The following is an 18,009-nucleotide window of genomic DNA, read 5'->3' on the forward strand; positions in this document are numbered from 1 at the left end:
AGGAGTTAGATATAGCCCTTGTGGCTAAAGGGACCAGGGGTACGGAGAGAAAGCAGGTACAGGGTTCTGAGTTGGATGATTAGCCATGATCATACTGAATAGTGGTGCGTCCTCGAAGGGCCGAATGGCCTACTACTGCACCTATATTCTATGTTTCTATCATCCGAACATCAACTCCCTAATCATTCTGCATCACTTATTAATTCCTTTTCAATTGATTATGGCATAATTACATTTGGAGGGATATGCATCCTAGTGATAGTGAATACTCTTTTTTTCTCACATGTTCATAATAAATATTCGAAAATCGACTATTTTATAGTCGACCCCCCGATTTCTATTTAATGTTCAGAAATGTGAATATGATAGAGAGATAGATAGATAGATACTTTATTCATTCCCATGGGGAAATTCAACATTTTTTTTTCCAATGTCCCATACACTTGTTGTAGCAAAACTAATTACATACAATACTTAACTCAGTAAAAATATGATATGCATCTAAATCACTCTCTCAAAAAGCATTAATAATAGCTTTTAAAAAGTTCTTAAGTCCTGGCGGTTGAATTGTAAAGCCTAATGGCATTGGGGAGTATTGACCTCTTCATCCTGTCTGAGGAGCATTGCATCGATAGTAACCTGTCGCTGAAACTGCTTCTCTGTCTCTGGATGGTGCTATGTAGAGGATGTTCAGGGTTTTCCATAATTGACCGTAGCCTACTCAGCGCCCTTCGCTCAGCTACCGATGTTAAACTCTCCAGTACTTTGCCCACGACAGAGCCCGCCTTCCTTACCAGCTTATTAAGACGTGAGGCGTCCCTCTTCTTAATGCTTCCTCCCCAACACACCACCACAAAGAAGAGGGCGCTCTCCACAACTGACCTATAGAACATCTTCAGCATCTCACTACAGACATTGAATGACGCCAACCTTCTAAGGAAGTACAGTCGACTCTGTGCCTTCCTGCAGAAGGCATCTGTGTTGGCAGTCCAGTCTAGCTTCTCGTCTAACTGTACTCCCAGATACTTGTAGGTCTTAACCTGCTCCACACATTCTCCATTAATGATCACTGGCTCCATATGAGGCCTAGATCTCCTAAAGTCCACCAACATCTCCTTGGTCTTGGTGATATTGAGACGCAGGTAGTTTGAGTTGCACCATATCACAAAGTCCTGTATCAGTTTCCTATACTCCTCCTCCTGTCCATTCCTGACACACCCCACTATGGCCGTGTCATCAGCGAACTTCTGCACATGGCAGGACTCCGAGTTATATTGGAAGTCTGATGTGTACAGGGTGAACAGGACCGGAGAGAGTACAGTTCCCTGCGGCGCTCCTGTGCTGCTGACCATCGAGTCAGACCTACAGTCTCCCAACCACACATACTGAGGGCTATCTGTCAAGTAGTCCACTATCCAATCCACCATGTGAGAGTCTACTCCCATCTCCGTTAGTTTGTGCCTTAAGATCTTGGGCTGGATGGTGTTAAAGGCACTAGAGAAGTCAAGGAATGTAATCCTCACAGCACAACTGACCCCATCTAGGTGAGAGAGTGATTTGTGCAGCAAATACGTGATAGCATCCTCCACTCGCACCTTCTCCTTATACGCAAACTGAAGCGGATCCCGGGCGTGCCTGGTTTGTGGCCTCAGATTCTGTATTATCAGCCGCTCCATGGTCTTCATCACGTGCGACGTCAAGGCAACAGGTCTGAAGTCATTCAACTCCTTTGGTTGTGGTTTCTTCGGTACCGGGACAATACAGGATGTTTTCCACTGTCTGGGTACTCTTCTCTGATCTAGGCTCATGTTGAAGATGCGCTGTAGTGGTTCTCCCAGCTCAGTCGCACAGGCCCTCAGTAATCGTGGGGAAACTCCATCCGGTCCAGCCGCCTTGCTGGTACAGATCTTCCTCAGTTGACCTTCCACCTGTGCAGCCGTAATCCTGGGCGTGGGCAAGGTCTCCTGTGAGTGGCTATTTTCCTGTGAGGGAAGTAAGCCTGGTGTGGAGTTCTGCGGTGAGGATGAGATTGTGCTGTCGAACCTATTGAAGAAGTTGTTCAGCTGGTTCGCTTTCTCCACATCTCCACTTATGTTTGCCCCCCGCTTTGCACCGCATCCGGTGATGATCTTCATCCCATCCCACACCTCCTTCATGCTTTTTTTCTGCAGCTTTTGTTCTAGCTTCCTCCTATACTGCTCCTTTGCCCCGCTTATCTGTACTCTGAGTTCCTTCTGAACTCTTTTAAGCTCCAACCGATCACCATCTTTAAAGGCCCTCTTCTTCTGGTTTAGGAGGCTTTTGATGTGACTAGTGATCCAGGGCTTATTATTGGGATAGCAGCGAACAGTTCTAACAGGGACAACTGCATCCACACAAAAGTTAATATAGTCCGTTGTGCATTCAGTGACCTCCTCAACGCCCCCACAGAGCCCCCCTTGCAGTACATCCCAGTTAGTAGTACCGAAGCAGTCTCTCAGGGCCTGTTCAGCTTCAGGAGTCCACTTTCTAAAAGAGCGTGTGGTAGTGGGATGCCTCATCACAATTGATTTATATCTGGGCTGTAACAAAACCAGGTTGTGATCAGCTTTCCCCAGTGCAGGCAGCGGGGATGCACTATATGCATCCTCTACGCTTACACCAAAAGATTCTTACTATTTTCTCGGGCTTATCGTTAAGAGTTTATTGTGAATTTTTGAAGATATGCAAACAGAAATGGCTCTTAGATCCAAAGGACGAGAACCGGGGCGTAACCCGAACGGTAATGGAAAGAAGCAAGCTCAACCGCAACGCACTGAGTTAACTTATGAACTGGTTATGGAGGTTTTGGATTAAAAAAATTCGATGAACTACAAGTTTTTAAACAAGATATAAAGGCTTTTCAAGATTATATGGTTAAGACGGATTCAGTAATTAACCAGCAGCAAGCTCCTATCGCGTCTCTGCAAGAAGAAGCTCGGAAACGAGATTTGACAATCGAAAAATTGCAACAGGATTTAATTTCGACCAATAAACTGGTGGAAACACTTAAAGCCAAGATTGTCGACTTGGAGAATCGGTCCAGAAGACAGAACCTACGTGTACTTGGTCTCCCAGACGGCATAGAAAAAGGCGATCCTTCGAAATATTTTGCTCAACCTTTAAAAGATGCGTTTCCGTCGGTTTTTCCAGAGAACCCCCCCCCCCCCCCCCCCATTACTTGACCGAGCACATAGAATTTGGAGTCGTTCATCGTGTGCTTCAGCTAAACCCCCGTTGGTAATTGTCCGGTTTCACTATGTACACGACAAAGAACAACTTATTCGTGAGGCTCGGAGGGCTGGGATGATTACATTTCAAAATTACTACTTCCATTTGGTGGAAGATTTTAGTCCTGAACTTATGAAAAAAAGGCTTCTTTTTAAACCTCTGATGTCTGAATGTTATGAGAAAAAACTAAAACCTGCGCTCTTATACCCTGCGAAGCTTAGAATATCTCCGTCGAATGCTCCACGCCAGGTTTTTCTTTCTACATTTGAAGCGAGAAAGTATCTGGAGGAGAACTTCCCTACTGCTATAGACACTAATCCCTAATAAATGAGTGATTCTGATCGTGTAAGATGGTTTTCGATTCCTCAAACCAGGGTTAGTCTCTGGTTATTGGTGTAGGTTTATCCTATACTTCATATTTAAGTTAAAGTGTGTTTTCGTTATATTAACCGTTCTGTCTTATACACTTTAACCACTATACTATATTTTTGACTATTATTTTTGTTCCCTTGAAGGTATATTTTTAACCTTTCGAAGGGAAATTTTTTTATTATCAAGATGGTGGTTTTTTGCAAAAATATTCTTGGTTTTGTTTAAGATGGCGTTATTGTTTCTTCTTTCGTCTTCTTCCTATACTGCATCGCTTATCATAGTTTAAATACTTCTTGATTTGTTTGGGTTATATCCCGATTTATAAACTTTTAGTGATTGTATTCTTTTTTTTACAACTAAGCATATTAAGAAGCGTAGATTTTAGTATTGTAATCATAATTTTTAAAGTTGGGGTGGGTTTTTTTTATATATCCTTTAAAGACGGAGTGGTCTGCCGCTGATATGGGGGTAGAATTAGTCTCATTTTTTCCTTTTTCTAGCCATATTTTGGGTTTTTTTCTTTTTCTTGTGGGGGTGGGGGTTGGTCTGTTTTCCTTTTTTATTTTTCTTTTATCAGTTTGTTTCAGTTTTTTCATTCGGGCTGTTTTTGAACTACAAATATGTCTGCGATGTCGTCATTTCCGGGTCCGCTCTTTATTTTTGTTACTCTTCCGGGTGCATGAGTTTATAATTTGGTTAACCCTTTCTATACCAAAGGGTTGACTTTAGAAGCATGGCTCAAACTATTAACTTTGTGTCTTGGAATACTAATGGTTTAAACCATCCGATTAAACGAAAGAAGATTTTCAAAGTATTCCAAAGACTTAATGCTCATATCATTTTTGTACAAGAAACTCATGTGAGGAAGGAGGACAAATATCGCTTTTTTAGGTCTTGGCAGGATCAACAGTATCATTCGAATTCGAATGCCAAATTTAAGGGAGTGTCAATTTTTATTGACTCCTCTATTGCATTTGTTCAACATGATATCCTTTCGGATCCGAATGGTAGATTTTTGTTAATTACGGGTTTACTCTGTAATAAAAAGGTTGCTATGGTTAATGTTTCTGCCCCAAATGTGGATTGTCCTGATTTCTTTAAGTCCTTATTTACTTCTTTACCTAATTTAAATGAATATAAGTTAATAATGGGTGGTGACTTTAATTGTTGTTTGAATCCTTTGATGGACAAATCTATAACTATTCAGACTTTACCCAATAAGTCGGCCACTTGTATTAACTCCTTTTTGACTGATAATGGAGTTTTTGATATTTGGAGATTTCGCCATCCTAATGACAAAGAGTTTTCTTTTTTCTCATATGTTTATCATTCCTACTCGAGAATTGATTATTTTTTTATTGACTCTTGTTTTATTCCATCGGTAATTGGTTGTAATTATGATATTATAGCTATTTCTGACCATGCTCCATTAAAACTTTCTATTAATTTTACGGATACAGCTTCAAGTGCTAGACAATGGCGATTTGACTCTACCTTATTGCAAGATCCGGACTTTATTAAATTTATGAAGGAGCAGATCGATTTCTTCTTTTCAACTAATTCCACAGAAGATATCGCTTGCGGAACCCTTTGGGACACTTTTAAAGCGTATATACGTGGACAGATTATCTCTTACTCTGTTGGTCTGAGAAAACGCATTAAGAAGGAAACTCTTTTATTGGTTGATAAAATTAAAGAGATTGACAAGAAATATTCGACCACTCCTAGTAGGGAACTTTACAAACAAAGGGTTGAACTTCAAATGGAACACAGTTTATTACTTACATCTCCGATTGAAAATCAATTAATGAAAACCAGATCTGATTTTTATACACATAGTGATAAATCGGGAAAACTGTTAGCTAGTCAGCTGAAGAATGTTTGGGTTAAACGTCAAATCACTAAGGTTCGTCAGCAGAATGGGGATTTGACAGTTAACTATGATGATATAAATAAGTCTTTTCAAGACTTTTATACCTCCCTGTATCAATCTGAATTCCCTCAGGATCATAATACCATGTGTGATTTTCTTGGGAAATTGAATTTTCCAAAATTATCATCCGATGAACTTTCAGTATTAGATACTCCGATCACGGATGCGGAAATTAAAGGGGTTATTTCCTCAATGAATTCTGGGAAAGCACCAGGTCCAGATGGGTATACAGCAGAATTTTTTAAATGTTTTTCTGCTACTCTCTCTCCTTGGTTATGCAAGGTTTTTGAAGAAGCAATTAGATTGGGGAATTTGCCACAATCTTTTTATAGAGCTTCCATTTCCTTAATACTGAAGAAAGATAAAGACCCTACTGACTGCATCTTATAGACCAATATCTTTATTGAATGTGGACTCCAAGATCTTTTCCAAGCTATTGGCTTCCAGGCTGGAGAAGGTATTACCCCAAATTATTTCGGAAGATCAAACCGGTTTTATTAAAAATCGCTATTCTTTTTTCAATGTTAGGAGATTACTGAATATTGTTTATACTCCTTCACATAGCACTTCAGAATGTGTTATTTCATTAGATGCGGAGAAAGCATTTGATAGAGTTGAATGGCCTTACTTATTTTATGTGTTGGAGAAGTTTAATTTTAGTCCGACCTTTATTTCTTGGATTAAACAGATTTATCAAACTCCAGTAGCCTCGGTGTTTACTAATAATCAAAGATCTCCCTTCTTTCGTTTATTTCGGGGCACTAGACAAGGTTGTCCTCTTAGCCCATTACTATTTAACATTGCTTTAGAACCTTTGGCAATTGCCATCAGAGAATCACAGGATATTTTGGGTATTAACCGTGGAACAGATATTCATAAGGTATCTTTGTACGCAGATGATTTATTATTATTCATTTCTAACCCTGAGAAATCTATTCCAGCAGTTTTATCATTGTTGGCTCAATTTAGTGAGTTTTCTGGGTATAAGTTAAATCTTAATAAGAGTGAATTGTTTCCTTTGAATAGACAGGTCCCAAGCTATGGTAATTTACCTTTTAAATTAGTTAATGACTCTTTTATTTACTTAGGGATTAAAATTACAAAAAACCATAAAGAATTATTTAGGTTTAATTTTCTAACCTTAATTGATCAGATTAAAGGCTTGTTTACTAAGTGGTCACCATTATCTTTATCTCTGATAGGTAGGATTAATGCTATTAAGATGGTTATTTTACCTAAGTTTTTATATATTTTTCAAGCGGTACCAATTTTTATTCCAAAATCCTTTTTTACTAATGTTGATTCAAAAATTTCCTCATATATATGGCAGAATAAAAATCCCAGGTTAGGTAAAACATACTTACAGAAGACAAAGAAGGAAAGTGGGTTCGCATTACCCAATTTCAGATTTTCTTATTGGGCAGTTAATATTAGATATTTGTTATGTTGGTTGAAAGAATGGGATGGTCCTTTTGGCCCTCATTGGGTGAGTTTGGAAATTAAATCGGTACCAGGTTATGCTTTGGGTTCTATCTTAGGGACTTCTCTCCCTTTTGCTCTTTCTAAATTGCCGAAACGAATTGACAACTCGATAGTTAAATATACCTTACGTATATGGTTTCAATTTCGGAAATTTTTCGGGTTGACTCAATTCGTTTTAAATATTCCTATTGTATCTAATTGTTTTTTCCACCCCTCAATTATAGATCAAGCTTTTTTGGCTTGGAAAACTAAGGGTTTATTAAGATTTTCTGATTTATTTTCGGACAATTGTTTTATGTCTTTTGAGCAATTATCTAATAAATATAATTTGCCTAGATTTCATTTTTTTAGATACTTACAGGTTCGGCATTTTTTTAAAGTACGGTACTTCCTACGTTTCCAAATTTGGTGTCTTCAGATATTTTGGAGAGTTTGTTTGAATTAAACCCTTTTCAAAAAGGGCTTATATCAAAACTTTATAATATAATTATGAAGATACGTTCAGTGCCCCTTGATAAGACCAAAAAGGATTGGGAAAGAGAGCTCAGTCTTATTATTCCTATTGAGAATTGGGATAGAATTCTTTAATTAGTTAATACATCATCTATATGTGCCAAACATTCATTAATACAATTTAAGGTTGTACATAGGGCCCATATGTCCAAGGATAAATTAGCTCATTTTTATTCTTATATAAACCCTATTTGTGACAGATGTCAATTGGAAATCGCGTCTTTAATGAGTTAACATATGAGTATGTTTTGGTCATGTCCGCTTTTGAAAAAATATTAGAAAGATATTTTTGATATTATCTCTGCGGTACTGAACATCGATTTACAACCCCATCCTATTACCGCAATTTTTGGTTTACCAATGATGGACTCATTTCATTTATCTCCTTCCGCCTGTCGAATGATTGCTTTTCTCACTTTGATGGCTAGAAGATCTATTTTGTTGAATTGGAAGGAAATTAATCCTCCCACTGTATTTCATTGGCTTTCTCAAACTATATTATGTTTAAATTTAGAAAAAATTAGAAGTGGTGTATTCGATACTTCTATTAAATTTGAAAAGATATGGAGACCATTTATTCAATATTTTCATATGATGTAATACGACCCTGTTCCAAGCTTATTGGTTTTCTCAGCTTTAATCGTATTTATGTTGAGAGGATCGGAGTTGACGACATTGATGTTTATGTATTCTTGTAAGATAATATAAACAGCCCTTTTTTCTCTCTCTTTTTTAGTTTTTCTTTTTTTTCTTTTTTTGCTTCCTTTTTTTCCCTTAGATACTAGATTAGTAGATTAGTCAACTTTGCATATATATATATATATATATATATATATATATATTCTTTTTATATTATATATTATGAAATATCTTGATTTACCTTGTTCATATATATACTATATGGTTCATGTTTCGGGAAAACTTGTTTATACTGTATTCATTGCTTATGTATTCTTTCATGTGTAAAGGGAATTTGTATGCGTGTAATCCCTTTGTTAATATATCAATTGTATTTTCTTCATAATATTATTAATACTAATAAAAAGATTGAAAAAGAAAATCTCTAAACAAATTAAAGAATCAGTGCTACCTCTCCAAGTGTTGTTTTGTTTAAAAGAAGAGTGGAATTACAATCACAGTATAATTTATTACTAACATATCCTATTGAAGGATATTTGCTTAATTGAAAAGTCAGTTTTATATTTTTGGGGATTAAAATAATAAGGACCGCTTCCCAATTAATGGCAGCTGGAGCTAAAAGACAAATTTTAAAGATTCGTAAAAATAATGGAGATATATCAAGTAACGATGAAGACATCAATAATACTTTTCAGGATTTTTATTCTGATCTTTATAGATCTCAACTTTCTGCAGATTCCTCCAAAATGAAGGCTTTTTTTTAAACATAAGATTAAATTTACTCAAATTACTGTTGAAGATCAGCAGATGCCTGATGCTCCAATTATTGAGCATGGAATTCAGAAAGCTATGTTGTTAATGCAGTCAGGTAAAGTTCCTGGACTTGATGAGTATTTGGTAGGATTTTACATAAAAATTGAAAGGTTACTTTCTCCATACCTTTTGGAAATATTTCATGAATCCTTTGAGAAGGGTAGTTCACCTTTTTATGAAGCTTCTATTTCCTTAATCCTTAAGAAAGATAAAAATACTACTGAATGTTCATCATATAGACCTATTTCGTTATTAAATGTGGATTCAAAATTTCTCTCTAAAATAATGGCTAACCGCTTGGATAATATGTTAACTGAAATTATCTCGATGGATCAAACAGGCTTTATTAAAGGCTGTTACTGTTTCTCCAATGTTCAGAGATTGATGAACATTATATATTCATCACTACCTAAGGAACCCCAATATGTTATCTCTTTCGATGCAGAAAAGGCATTTGATAGAGTTGAGTGGTCATATCTGTTTAAAGTTTTAGAAAAAAATTGGTTTTGGTAATAATTTCAATAGGTGGATTCAACTGATTTATAAGAATCCTATTGCCACAGTCATTACTAATAACTTCAGGTCCACTTTTTTTCACCTTTACATGGCACAAGACTGGGTTTTCCATTAAGCCCTTCATTATTTAATCCTGTACTGGAGCCTTTGGCCATAAAACTCTGTGAAGCTAAAAATATTCATAGTATTTCTATGAGTTGAACCGTACATAAGATTTCTCTTTACACAGATGATCTTTTAGTTTTTATTTCAAACCCTGTGGAATCAATTCCTAATCTTTTGGAATCACTAAAAGATTTTGGTAAATTTTCAGGATATAAACTTCAATAAAAGGGAATTCTAGCCATTAGTGTAAGAAATGCAATCATTCGACAAGCGGAAGAAGATAAATGAAGTGAGTCCATCATTGGTAAACCAAAAATTGCGGTAATAGGATGGGGTTGTAAATCAATGTTCAATACCGCAGAGATAATATCAAAAATATCTTTCCAATATTTTTTCAAAAGCGGACACGACCAGAACATATGGGTTAGAGACGCTATTTCAGATTGACATCTATCACAAATAGGATTGATATAGGAATAAAAATGAGCCAATTTACCCTTGGACATATGAGCCCTGTGTACAACCTTAAACTGCATTAATGAATGTTTAGCACGTATAGATGATGTATTAACTAATTGAAGAATTTTATCCCAATTCTCAATAGGAATAATAATGTTGTTGAATTGGAAGGAAATTAATCCTCCTACTGTATTTCATTGGCTTTCTCAAACTATGTTATGTTTAAATTTAGAAAAAATTAGAAGTGGTGTATTTGACACTTCTACTAAATTTGAAAAGATATGGAGACCATTTATTCAATATTTTCATATGATGTAATAGGACCCTGTTCCAGGCCTATTTGATTTTCCAGTTTTGATTGCATATATGTCAAGAGGATCGGAGTAGACGACACTGATGTTTTGTATTTTTGTGAGATATTATAAACAGCCCTTTTTTTTCCTTTTTTCTATTTTTTTTCTTTTTTTTCTCTTCTATTATTAGATTTTTAGATTAGTTTTTTGCATATTTTTTTTCTTATTTTCTTTTTCTTTTTTCATTTTATATTATGATACACTTAGGTTTGCCTTATCTATTTGTATATTGTATCATTTACGATGTGGGAATACTCATTTATACTGTAATCATTGCTCTTGTAATCTTTTATAGTTAGTTGAAATATGTATGCGTGTAATCTCATTATCTATGTATCAATTTTATTTTGTTGTTATTAACAATGATAATAAAAAGATGGAAAAGGAAAAAAAAAGATCTTTATAAAGCTAACTCATTTCGATAGATGCGGCCTGGCCTGTTGAGTCCCAGCGGCATTGTGTGCGTGTTGCTTTGACTTCCAGCATCTGCAGGTTTTCTCGTGTTTCTTTTTCCACTGAGGTTGGGCGAGACTACAGTCAGTGGTCATGGGTGACGGATAGAAGTTGAAAAGCCGAAGAGGAAAGTGAGGGGAAACTTCTTCACTCACTGGATGGTGAGAGTGTGGAACGAGCTGCTACTGCAGTTGTTGCATGCGAGCCCGCTTTCAATGTTTCAGAGAAGGTTGGATAGGTACCTGGATGGCAGGGGCATGGACGGATGTGGTCCGAGGCAGGTCGATGCGAATAGGCAGATTTTTTCACAGAATAGATGAGCCGAACAGACTGTTTCTGTGTTGTACTTCTATGTCTCTGTGAATCTGTGTCTCGTTACCGGAAATCAAACCCAATCCAACTTCCATTAGTTCCCACTCTGTCCGCCCTCTAAGCGAAGAAGTTTCCCCTTATTTTCATATTAAATATTTCACCTTCCACGTCACACTTAACCCATGACCTCTAGGTCCAGTCACACACAGCCTAAGTTGATAAAGCCTGCTTGAATTAACCCGATCTATACCCTTCAGAATTGTGTGTACCTCTTCTCTGTTCCTTACACCACAACGGGGGTTTCCTACGCCCAGTATAGGTCTCCGTATCCCACGCTGCAAACTGTTTCCTTGAAGCTAACTGTTTTCCAATCTCTCGCCCTCTCTCTCCCCAGCGTTCTCTTCCTCTCTCCCTTCCTGTTTCAGCTACTCCCCCTCTTGCTTTCTGTCACCAATTCCGGGTGTTCCTCACTCTCCATCTATATCTGTGTGTGTCTCTCTCTCTCTCCTCCCTTTCTCTCTCCCTCCCCCACTCTCTCCATTCACCACAGTCCCTGTCTTCTCCACTCACTCTCTCTGCCGTAGACCATAGCCTATCAGTTTGCGAATGTCATCAGCGCTTTTGTCCGCACTCCCTTAAGTATTTTAAAATTGGAAATGATTCCCTTCCTGACTCCCATTTTTCCTACCACACAACTCCCTGGCTGGTTCTAATTTTCAATAAATCAGTCATTCCCACCCTGACCGCCGGGTTAACTGCGGTGAAGATAGTCAGCTTCTCCGTCTCTCCCTCCCCGACGGCCATTCCAATAACAGCGAGGACGCCCATCTCAAGTTCATGCGTCACTCCCTCAATAGCGCCTATTTCCAAACAACCTCTAACTCCCGACATGGGCACAATTTCTGGCCATTTAGAATGGGCGTCTGTTAAGAAAAATAAATTTCTCAAATCTTTCTGACGCCGTGAGACTCAACAACCCGCTGGTTAACCGAGGGGGAAGGTGTTTCTGTGGCAAGAATTGCCCGGATGGAAATACAATAATCAGTTAATGCTGGAGTCAATAAATGAATAGTCATAAACATCCCTGAATTGTACAGGGGCGAACTGGCTTTTGTTTGTTTCCAGAATAAAGGGTGAAATTACATGTCCCGGAACATGCAGTCATATAAAACAACAGCACAGAAACAGGCCCTTCAGCCCATCTAGTCAGTACCGAAACCGGTTAAAATTTCTACCCCCCACCAACCTACACTGGGATCATAACTCTCCATATCCCTACTACCCATGTATTGATATAAACTTCGACTGAACATTGAAATCAAGCTCGCCCGCACCACTTGTACTGCAGGCTCATTCCATACTGTTACAATGCTCTGAATGAAGACGAATTGCCTAGAGGTAAACCTAGGTAATTTCTAAAGTAAGTACATGTTCGGCACAGCATTGTGGGCCGAACGGCCTGTATTGTGCTGTCGGTTATCTATGTTGCTATATTTCCCTCCACGTTCCCCATAAACTTCTCACATTTCACCCTGATTGTAACCCTACCCAACCTAAATAGAAAAAGCCTGCTTGCATTTACCCCATCTATGCCCCTTGTAATTGTGTTTAACTTTATCAAATCCCCTCTCAATCTTCCATTCTCTAAGGAATCCAGTCTTACCCTCCGCAATCTTTCCTTATTACAGAGGTCCCCCAGACCCGGCAACATGCTGGTATTTTTTCTGTACTCCTTCAACCTTGTTTACACCTTTCCTGTAGGTAGGTGACCAAAACCGCTCACAGTTCTCCTAATTAGACTTCACCACCGTATTATACAACTTCAACATAACAGCCTGGCTCCTGTACTCAATACATCGATGTATGAATGGCAACGTGGCAAAAGCTTTCTTGAGGACCCTATCTACCTGTGGCACAACTTTTACTGGATTATGTAGCTGTGTCCCCAGATCTCTTTGTTTATTCACAGTCCTCAGTGCCCCAATGTTCACTGTGTGAGACATAGCTTGGTAGGTCTGAGAGAAGTGCGAAGCCTTGCTCTTTTCTGCATTAATTTCCATCGGCCATTTTTCAGCCCACTTTACAACTGATGCAGATCCTTCTGCAAGCCATGATACTGTCCTCACTGTGCCCTACAGCCCCAAAGGTGGTGCCATCCGCAAATCTGCTCATCAGTGAACCACATTATCCTCCAGATCATTGATATAGATGATAAACAACAAAGGGACAAGCACCAATCTCTATCTGAGGCTGTGTCCTCTTGTCCTAGACTCTTCCACGTCCTTTCCACATCTACTCGGTCTAGCCCTTTCAGCTTTGAAAGGATTCAATGAGATTCCCCCTCATCCTTCTGAATTCCAGCGAATCCTCAATACTTCTCTTCACCTTGTCTATTAGAGGAACTTCATGCCTTCTTGTAGCCGCCCGGATTTCTCTCTTGAGCGTTCTCTTGCATGTATTAGACTCCATAAGGACCTCATTTGATCCTACTTGCCATTCTCTGCCATTCACCTCCTTTCTTCTTTTAACCAGCGCCTCAATAATTCTTGCATATCAGCGTTCCTAGACTTGCTATTCTTACCTTTAGTTCTGCGTGGCACTTGCAAGCTTGTAGTCTCAAAATTTTGTTTTTGAAGGCCTCACACCTTCCAAGTACATTTTTGCCACAAAGCAGCAGCCTGTCTCAATCCACACTTGCCAGTTCCACTCCGATACCATCAAAATTGCGCTTTCTCCAACTCAGAATCTCAATGCACGGATCAGGCCTAAGTTTTGCATATTTAAGTGCATATTTTTGGCATCGTGGTCACTGGATGCAAAGTGTTCCTATGCACAAACTTCTGTCCCCTGCCCTGCCTCATTCCTTCATAACAGATTCAATACTGCATACTCGCTTGTTGGGACCTTTGGTACTGATGAAGGAAAAGTTGTTCGACACATTTGACAAACTCTATCCTCCCTTGTCCATTTGCGTATAGGTCAAACTCAAGGCCCGCGGGCCAAATCCGGCCCGCGGTGGAATTATCTTTGGCCCGCGAGATAATATCTAGTTACTATTAAAGCTGGCCCCAGTAATCGAAGAGCCTATGGCGTATGATATGGCTAATGCTGAGTTTAATCAGGTACCAGGTTTTCAGGGTTTTTGGTGTTTATACGGCAGTCTTCTTCATAAGAAACGGAATTTGTAAAGTGAAACACTTTGTAGTTATAGCAGAGACTGAGACACATGAGAGCAGGCTGAAAAAACGGAGGCACCGAAAGCTGCGTTCGCACGCGTCCGACTGATCCGGCCCGCATGAAGCTGCATTTTGCTCAATCCGGCCCGTGACCTAAAATGAGTTTGACACCCTTGTTTTATTCGAACTCCACAGCCTTGCTTTAAAGCCTCCCTCATCCCGCCCTCCCCGGGCGCGGATGCTCCAAGAGACACGTACTCACAAACCCCCGCAGGCTTTTCTCCCTTTGTTGCGGACCTAGCCTTTGTGCCTGCACGCTGGCTAATTGTGAGCCGGTTCGAGTGTGCTAGGAAATGGGTCGCCACAGTCCCGTTAAAGTGGCCATACCTTTCTTATTTCCCAGTTCCACACAGGACGCCTCACTAGTCCTGTTTGCAGTCTGTCCTGACGGAGCACTGCCGTGACATTTTCTCTGGCCCTGCGCCGGACAGTCCCGTTCACACACAGGGTGGAGCCTCAACCCAGCAGGATCAAACTCACAGCCTGAGACTGGCCGAATAAAACGGAGAATCACGTTGCGTCAGAGGAATAAGGAGGAAAAGTGAGATCTGCACGGAAATCCAGACAGAAACTACATGCGACCGCGAGGGAAGGTTCACAAAGTCTCTGTAGTTCTGTCTGTGTTTGCTGCATTTGTCCTGGTTCCCTCTCCTCCCGCTGACCGACCTGTACCAGACCGGCGAGCAGGTGAGGGATCAGAACTGCGGACAGCCTCATTAACCTCGGCTCATCCGGATAGGGAATCAGCGACTGACACTGTATAACAGCATCGGCAGCAGCAGTACAGACTGAATTCTCGGTGCATGGTCGGCATGTTTGTCATCTGGGACCGCCACTGAACCCCGTCCGGTATCAACATCAGAGGTAAATGTTGTCTCCGATTCTGCAAATCAGTGAGCGTTTACAGCGGGGCTCGGCTTTTGTCGGGGTCGGGAGGGAATACAAGGGGAGAAGGGAGACGGTCAAGTTAACAAATTAATTGTTGACCAGATCCGTTACAAGAAACGACGACGTTCCCTTCTGTCATACACATTTTCTACGGTGGTTTCTACTGAGTCAGTGCAGATGAACCTTGCCCACGGAGAATGACATCTAAAATGTCCCACAGGTCCCTTCTTCGATTTCTCTCACTCTCTGCCTCTCCCCCTCTCCCCCTCTCTCCCTCTCTCCCTCTCTCCCCCTCCCGCCCTCTCTCTCTCACTCTGTCACGCAGAGACACACACGCACTCACACAAAATAAAAACTAACTACTCAGAATAACAGAGCGACCGTGAGATTTTGCTGTTTTACTACTCGGACAGTCGCTCTGGAGAATGTCAAAGATCAATTTATTTAAATAAATTGCAAAAAAATGATATTAAAACTATAAATGTAGAGAGTTTGGAGTAAAATTAAATATTGGAATCTCACAAAGTCTGGTAGCAATTATAACCAGTAGTCATTCAGATTGCAGACACTGGGGAAGTTTCTTTTATATATCAACGGGTGTTTATTGTTTTATTTTCCTGTAACAGAAATACTTAAATACAACATTAATCCACCTTTGTGCACAGTTGAAGAGGAGTGTCGAACTGGTCTGTTTGGTTTTAGCAGAGAATCCGCCCTGCGGACTGGCAGCAGCTTGTACAGGGAAAATCGCGCTGTGAGTCTCACAGAACAGCAACACCAGCCCCTCCCCCGCAGCTTCTAAATATCTGTCGCTGGACTGGTTGGACTGAAGTTAGCAGAAAACGACTTGAAAATATACCGACACGGAGATAGAACATTCTTGGTGAATTGAGGTGAGACTAACTCAGCTTCTGATTTTTTTTTCCGGATCTTTATTCCCAATCAGCACGTTGTCTGTGTTTTGGGTCAGTGATCAAGAAGTCATCAGTTCTATAGTAACCTCATCTGGCGGTGGTGGTGTCAGTGATCCTGCAGTTTACCGTCCGCACGGGTGAGATTTTCCACAATTTATGTCAAGGTTAAAAACAGTTCTCGAACCAGAGGTTACGATTTCAAAGCCAGCGTGTGAAAAGCTGTTTTGCCAACACGGGTTCCGTTTCCAAACTTGTCATTTCAGATGAATGTGTGTTCTTTCCTGTTTGTGACTGTGTTTATTCTGGGTGTTTCGAGCTGATCTCCTCAGCGTCATGTAGAAGCAAAGACTTTGATTTTGCTTTAGGCCTCGATACATAGAGAACAGTTGGAGGTGGGGATGGGGAAACAGTTACAGAAAGCGGCAGGTGGTGTTACAAAACGAAAACCATGATTTCACTGTGTGCGCAGAAAGCCCGATGGGCTGAGTGGTCAATTTCTGCGTGGTATGTTCACAACAAAAGCTCTGACTACAGTCATTGTAAATCAATTTAATGCAAACCGCCCATAACACATGTAAATTACCTGTCGCCGAACTAAAGCCGCAATTAAATTATCCAGGGCGTTGACATAGATGATAAGCAACAATAGATCCAGCACCGGTCCCTGGGCCATCCAACTACCCACTGGTCTCCAGTCACAGAGGGTTCAACCATCTTTCAGCATTTGCTGGCTTCTCCCGCGAAGCCGATGGCCAAACCAATGTATCACCACATCCAGCATCTCCAAGCCCCTGAACCTCAGACCATAAGGCAGAGGAGCAGGATCAGACCATTCAGCCCATCGAGTCGGCTCTGCTAGTCCATGATAGCTGATCCCAGATCCCACTCAACCCCACACACCTGCCTTCTTGCCAAATCCTTTAATACCCAGACCGATCAGGAAATGATCAACTTCCACCTTAAATATCTGCATGAACTTGGCCTCATCTGCAGTCCGTGGCAGAGTATTCCACAGATTTACTGCTCTCTGGCAATGAAAAAAACTCTTCCTTACCTCTGTTCTACAGGGTTGCCCCTCAATTTTGAGGCTGTGCCCTCTAGTTCAGGATACCTCCATCATCAGAAAAATCCTATCCTAACTAATCCTTTCAACTTTCAGTAGGTTTCAATTGGATCCCCAGACATTCTTCCAAATTCCAGTGAGTACAGGCCCAAAGCCGTCAAACGCTCCTCTTATGTTAACCCCTTCATTCCTGGAATCATATGCGTGAACTTCCTCGGGACTCTCCAATAACAACACATCCATGCTGAGATATGTCCAGAACTGTTGGCAATACTCCAAATGCGACCTGACTAGTCTCTTATAAAGACTCAGCATAATCTCCTTGCTTTTATATTCTATTCCTCTTCAAATAACTGCCAACATTGTTTTTACCTTTTCCCAAAGACGCAACCTGTAAATTAACCTTCTGGGAGTCTTGCACGTGGACGCCTAAATCCCCCTACACCTCTGATGTTTGAAACTTCTCCCTATTTAGATAATAGTCTGTGCTATTGTTTCTTTTACCAAAAACGCATTGTCATACATTTCCCAACAGTTTATTCCATCTGCCACTTTTTCGCCCATCCTTCCAATTTGTCTAATTCCTGCTGCAATCGCATTGCTTCCTCGGCACCACCTTCCCCTCCGGCTATATTCCTATCATCCATAAACACTGCCACAAAACCATCAATTCCATTATCTAAATCATTAACAAACAATGTGAAAAGCA

The 18,009-nt window shown here is 40.2% G+C and overlaps 1 protein-coding gene across 1 annotated transcript in view; it reads left to right on the forward strand.

Annotated features, from left to right (window-relative positions):
- LOC140723097 (uncharacterized) overlaps positions 1-14,839 on the forward strand; it is a 34,262-nt gene extending 19,423 nt beyond the window's left edge. The window contains 1 exon segment of the mRNA XM_073037718.1: positions 14,779-14,839. Coding sequence (XP_072893819.1) covers positions 14,779-14,839 — 61 coding nt within the window.
- Positions 14,840-18,009: the final 3,170 nt, after the last annotated feature.

Source organism: Hemitrygon akajei, unplaced genomic scaffold (assembly GCF_048418815.1).
Source record: "Hemitrygon akajei unplaced genomic scaffold, sHemAka1.3 Scf000100, whole genome shotgun sequence".
In the NCBI taxonomy this organism is placed as follows: Eukaryota; Metazoa; Chordata; class Chondrichthyes; order Myliobatiformes; family Dasyatidae; genus Hemitrygon; species Hemitrygon akajei.